Source organism: Elephantulus edwardii, unplaced genomic scaffold (assembly GCF_000299155.1).
Source record: "Elephantulus edwardii isolate Elephantulus edwardi_28Jun2011 unplaced genomic scaffold, EleEdw1.0 scaffold00055, whole genome shotgun sequence".
In the NCBI taxonomy this organism is placed as follows: domain Eukaryota; kingdom Metazoa; phylum Chordata; class Mammalia; order Macroscelidea; family Macroscelididae; genus Elephantulus; species Elephantulus edwardii.
In genome coordinates this window covers 17,048,347-17,054,292 of record NW_006399805.1, presented here as the reverse complement: position 1 = coordinate 17,054,292, position 5,946 = coordinate 17,048,347, and the positions used below count along the sequence as shown (strand labels likewise).

General features: G+C 56.6%; 1 protein-coding gene across 1 annotated transcript in view; it reads right to left on the bottom strand.

Annotated features, from left to right (window-relative positions):
- SSPO (SCO-spondin) overlaps positions 1-5,946 on the bottom strand; it is a 54,777-nt gene that overhangs the window by 19,452 nt on the left and 29,379 nt on the right. Inside the window, exons 49-58 of the mRNA XM_006887284.1 lie at positions 4,824-4,985; positions 4,577-4,741; positions 3,820-3,999; positions 3,584-3,706; positions 3,365-3,494; positions 2,825-2,950; positions 2,002-2,093; positions 1,351-1,524; positions 945-1,109; positions 530-782 (exon numbers count right to left, since the gene is read on the bottom strand). Coding sequence (XP_006887346.1) covers positions 530-782; positions 945-1,109; positions 1,351-1,524; positions 2,002-2,093; positions 2,825-2,950; positions 3,365-3,494; positions 3,584-3,706; positions 3,820-3,999; positions 4,577-4,741; positions 4,824-4,985 — 1,570 coding nt within the window. The remainder of the gene's footprint in view (positions 1-529; positions 783-944; positions 1,110-1,350; positions 1,525-2,001; positions 2,094-2,824; positions 2,951-3,364; positions 3,495-3,583; positions 3,707-3,819; positions 4,000-4,576; positions 4,742-4,823; positions 4,986-5,946) is intronic.

Here is a 5,946-nt window from a genome sequence, read left to right as displayed (position 1 = left end):
AAGGAAGGAGTAGGGGGAAGGGAGAGAAGTGAAAGGAGGAAGGGAGAAGACACTAAAGGAGGAGAAGGGGAAGAGGGAGGGAGGTGAAAAGTGGAGGCAAGTGGGCTTGCTGCCTTTGCTGGCCAGGCCTGGTACCATCACCACCCCAGCTCCTCAGGTTTCCCTGTGGGTGGGCGTCACGTTGGGAGAGGGGTGGGGAAAGAGCTGCCAGAGGAGAGATGAGTTGCTTGTGTCAGTTTCTGGGGTGTCTTGGTAGTGCAGTGGTTAAGCCCTCCTCGCCCCATCAGCAGCTCCACAGGAGGGGGATGGGGCAGCCTTGAAAGTCCACAGGCTGTCCTCTGCCCTCCAGGGTGGCTCTGAGGCAGATGGCTTTGGGGTTTGGATTCCTAGGCCCATCTAAAGAGACTCCATGTCTCCATTCATCAGAGGAGAAAGCCCTCTGCATGCACTGTGTACTGGGTTGGGTGTCCAACCCCTCCCACCTACCCGCTGCATGCCCCTCGCCCCTGGAGCGTCCCCCCAGTCCCACCAGTTGTTGCAGGAGTCTGGGCGAGTCATTGCTCCGGGCTGATAGAGCTGCCCATGCCACTGGCAGGGACACTGGTGGCGCAGCAGACAGCGCGCAGCATGCAGGAAACGGCCAGGTGGGCAGGCGCAGCCTGGGGTGCAGAAGCCAGTGCACTCCACCCCTGGGCTCCATGCCGTGCACAGCCGAGAACATGGTCCACCCTCCAGGAGGCACTGCTCCTCAGAGCGGAACACCATGTCCCAGGGACAGTGGGCTGGGTGAGAGAGACAAAGCGGCCTTGATGAGGGAGGCTTTCAGGGGCTTCGAGGAGGCTATGCATGCAGGAGAGGAGCGGGCTTCAGGGCGGGGGTTCCAGCACCATGGGAAGTATGGGCGTGGGGGCACAATGAGCTGGCCATGGACAGAGGACAGATACCTGAGCAGGGCTGCGTGTTGCAGTCCTGGGTTTGGCTGTGGGGTCCTTGGCACTCGGAGGCCCTGGGAGTTGTGCCAAAGCAGCTGCGCCCACGTGTCCGGATGCCTCCATCACAGGGGACTAAGCAAGTGGACCAGGGAGCCCATGGACCCCAGGCACTTGGCACTGTCAGGAATGAGGCAGGAGACAGCTGGGGCCCGACCTGCTCCTCATACCCCCAGGACTGTCCATTCATTAACCAGGCCTGGGTGTCGGGAGTGGGGGTGTAGGGATGTGGGGAGGGAAGCTTGAGGGCATTAGCTAGGCCTGCCCTGGTGTTTCCCCAAGAATAACTGAACTGCCGTACAGATCACACTTGCCCTCCACCTCCACCTGCAGGCAGGGTGCCCAGCTGACAGAGGCACACCTGGACACCCCTGGGGCCTGCAGGGTTCCTCCTGGGCATCCTCTCCGAGGCAGAATGCTTGTCCGGGGCCCAGGCAGAGCCGAGAACGTCTTCGCCAGTCTGGCTGTTCCCCAGGCAGAAGGCAGGTCTTGCTGCAGGGGGACCATGGTGTCCAGGGTGTCCAGCCCTGCACCTCTGATGAGAGGGAAGTGACAGACCTCTCACTGGAGCATTCTGGCTGTCCTAGCACCCTTGCTCTGGACTGGTCAGTTAGGGCCCTCACTGACCTGTCCACTAAGGCATACCCAATGCTCATCCTCATACCCAGCCTCTCCCAGACTCATTCCTCAGTCACGAGGCAGAACATTGCTTCAATTCCTCTCCAAGTCTCCCTGTCCAGTCCGGTGACCCCTGCTTCCAGCTGGCTGACAGCCTGGACCTAGATCCTGCCTTTTGGTGGGAGAAGTCCCTCATCTGCTAAGGCCAGTCCTAGGCCTGTGTCTCCAGACTGCAGAGGCCACCCTAACCACGTCCACTCCCTTCTCCCTATACCAGGATGATCCTTGGGTTCCAGTCCCACAGGGCTCCCCAGTCTGAAGTGAGAGAAGATGGAAAGGACAGGAATGGTTCACTGATGTCACCTCACCTACACCATCTGGCTCTGAGCATTACCTGACCCACACTCCGTGTAGCAGGCTTGAAGTTCCTGTGTGTCCCCATCACATGGGGTCCCCCCATTGGCAGCAGGAGGGTTAGAGGGAGACCTGAGAGATAAGCATGGGCAGTGGGGCTCTGACTCTTGCCCCTTCTTATTCCAGATTCCATCTGACTGGATCCCTGCCCTACTATCCCGTAGGGAGAGGACCACCATCCTATAACTGCCCAACCCCCAGGTTCACTCGACCTATCACACACGCAAACACCTGAACCTGTTCCCCCAAATACACACCATTTCTTGTCTGCACCACAAACCCCTGAAACTGCCACACATGCACACCCCTGAACTTGTCACATACGCACATGCCTGAACATGTTCCCCACAACACACAACTGAACTTGTCACACACACACCCCCTACACACCTGACACATGAATTCGTCACACACATACATACCTACACACCTTACGTACCTCAACCTGTACACACAGAAACAAACACACACCAGAACCTGCCCCCACCACACACCCCTGGTCACATACACACACTCCTGAATCTGTCACACAAACATACCTAGATCTGTATATACACACACACCCACAAATCTGTCACTCTCTCACACACTTGAACCTGTCACACACTTACACACACACACACATACACACACACCCACCCTCTGAATCTATTCCCACATAAACCTGTGCCATAATACACACTCCTGAACCACACACAAAGCTCAACTTATAACACATATGCACACACACCACTGAACCTGTCACATACATACACACCCCTGAACCTGTTCTCACACACACCTGAATCTGCCCACGCACATACCTAAACCTAGCCCTCACTCCAGAGCCACAAGAGTGGTCACAGGGGCCCCAGGTGGACCAGGCTGACCAGCTGCAGGGCACAGGACAGTCCCTGGATTCACACCGCAAAGCCCCCTCCTCACAGATGCTGCAGAGAATGAAGGAAGAAAAGGTTAGGCTGTGGAGTGGAGACCAAGTTACAACGTCCATCCAGAATTCACCGGTCTCCCAGACTCTCCAGGATTAGAGTACACGGGATGCATGGCACAGGAAAGGGGACAGAGGGGCTGTGGGTGTTTGTAGTACATGGGGTACAGGGGTACAGGACAGGGCACAGCAATGCAAGGGCAGAAATGGGATAGGAGGTGCATGGGGTGCAGTGTACAGGGGTAAAGTCCAGGGTACAGGGGTGCAAGGGCGAGAATGAGACAGGAACAGTGTTGGCGCTCTTGGTACATGGGGTGCAGTGCCAGGGCACAGGAGTGCAGAAGCAGGAACAGCACAGGAGGGGTGAGGGTGCTCTCAGACACAGGTGCTTTTGGTGTGGAGGCTGCTCCCTTACCACAGGCTGCAGTTGTCCAGCAGAAAAGGCCTTCCTGGCAGCTTCAGCTCCTCATCCACCATGCAGGGGCACTGGGAGGGGAGCAGGCAGGTGGCCTCATATAGGAGCAGCCCAGGCGGGCAGCGGCATCCTGGGGATGCAGGGACGAGAAGATGTGCATCAGTCCCCAGTTCCCCCTGGAACCCCATTGGTGGCACCCTCTTGCAGGGTCAGCCTCACCTTCAAGACAGTGTCCACTACAGCTTTTGTTGGCCTCAGGGTCCAGGCAGGAGGCTGGGCACGGGGGAATGAGGCCCTTCTGGCACAGTTCAGCATTCACATGCACAAGGCCAGGCCCACAGTCTGGGAGACACCATTAGACAAAGGGCATCCCTGAGTTTTGAGGCCTGCTCCACTGTCCACCTCACCACAACTTTCCTTCTCAGACATCCCCTTCTTGACCCCCAGCCTCTCACCGGTGCCATCTCCACATGGCTGCAAGCTGCAGAGTGTTGTTTCCTGGGAGGCCCCTGGGCAGGGGGCACCGTTGTTCTTGGGTGGTGGGTCCCCACAGCTCCTCCTCCGAGTCTGGTGGCCACCCCCACAAGAAACACTGCAAGGTCCCCAGGCCTCCCACACAGTCCATGCCCCAGGTACTGTGTGGACAGGAGAGAGCAGAGGGTCAGGTGGGCTCCAGGTAGAGACCAGGAGGCAGGCTTCTCTAACAAGACAAGGTAGGTGCTCAGGAGGACCAGGGCAGTGCCCCATCTGGGAGGCACCAGCAGAACAGTTCTCAGAGGATGGAAGCATCTCTCTATCCCAGTGAACCTACTCAACTATTATGTACCAGGGAAGATCAGGCACCTCTGTGTCCCTAGGTGGGGTGCCCTGGGTGGCAGAAAGTGGAAACGGGGTACCTGGCCAGGCTGGGAGGTGAGATGTGGGCTGTGGAGGACCCCTTGGCCATGCACAGGTTGGGTGGGGAAAGCCCTCAGCCCACAGTGGTGAGTGCACCCCAGCAGCAGTTGACCCTCACTGCCCCCTCCTTAGATCTTCCAAAAACTTTCTGGGCAATTATGATCATTCCATGGCACTTGAGAAGAGGCACAGCCTAGGGTCCTGATGCCTTCACTGACCTTCACTGCCCTATACATCAGGAAAGACTACCCTTAAGTCCATGGGTCCCCCAGGGAAGAAAGGGACCATCCCTGGAGCAGGCTAAGGCCAGCATACCTGGACAAGCCTGAAGGAAGCAGGACTGACTCCGGATACGGTCAAGCACACAGCTGCCCCCAGGCAGGGGGTGCCGAAGTGTCTGCCGGAGCTGGACCGTGACACCAGGCCCACAGCTGCGGCTGCAGTGACTCCAGGCAGACCAGGGAGCCAGCACACAGTCCACTGCAGAGTAGGAATGCACAGGTGAGGGGTCAGGGGCCGGGGGGAGCAGTCAGTGGTGGGCAGGCCTGGGGTCACAGCATACCACAGTCGTGTTCATCAGAGCCGTCCAGGCAGTCGGGCTGCAGGTCACAGCGCCTCAGGGAAGACAGGCATTCTCCACTGGCGCAGCGCAGCTGCTGTGGGGAGCAGCTGGCTGGCCGTCCCGGCAGGGCCGTTATGGGCACCAGAAAGGGCACAGCACTGGCTGCTCAGAGCACCAAGGAGACATTTATTCCTGGCCTGGAAACAGGGTGGACTCCTTCCTCCCAGATCAGAGGGACAGAGAGCAGACTAGTCCTATCATCCTATCATCTCCAATGCCTGCTGTCACCTGCTTCCCCTGTTTAGGGCAGAGAGCATGGTTCTCTAAGCTCAGACACCTTCTCGTCCATTTTCTCTGCAAGCCAAAGGCTCTTGGAGCTTCAGAGATTCTAGTGTGGCTCTAACAGCAGTTGTCCCCCTTGATGCCCTGGCTCCTCCTCAGATTTCTTCTGATAAAAGACTGTACCATGAAACCTGAGCACAATGTTTGACTCTGAGAGTGTGTGCGTGTGTGTGTGTGTGTGTGTGTGTGTGTGTGCGCGCGCGCGCATATGGATAAACGGGGGTTGGGGGTGAATGGATAGATGGATGGATGGACAGTTGGGTGTGTGGGTTGGTGGGTGGATGGGTGGATGGATGGATGGATGAGTGGTGAGTGAGTGGATGAATAACTGGGAATGTGACTGGGTCTATGGTAGGGTGGGAAGGTGGGTAGTGGGTATATGGGTGGGTGGGTGGATGAATGGATGGATGGATGGGTTAAGAGTCAAACAGATAAATGGATGAACAGTTGATTGATGGATGGACACTTTAAAAGAAAGCTGAATGGATAGCTGGATTAATTAAGGGATGGATATATAGACAAGTGAGTTGATGATGGATATATTATTAATGAAGGGATGAACAGATTGATTTTCAAAGGAATGAGTAGCAGATGGACAGCCTAGCAAGAGTAGGCTGGTAATGGACAAACAGATTAATGGTCAAATGAATGAAGAAATAACAAGGGGAGTAAGTGGATTATCGGAGAAATAAGCAGAGATGGGCAGCCAGCAGTCTACCTTTTCACTCTTCATTACACGTGCGCGCGCACACACACACAGACAGACACACACACACAGACA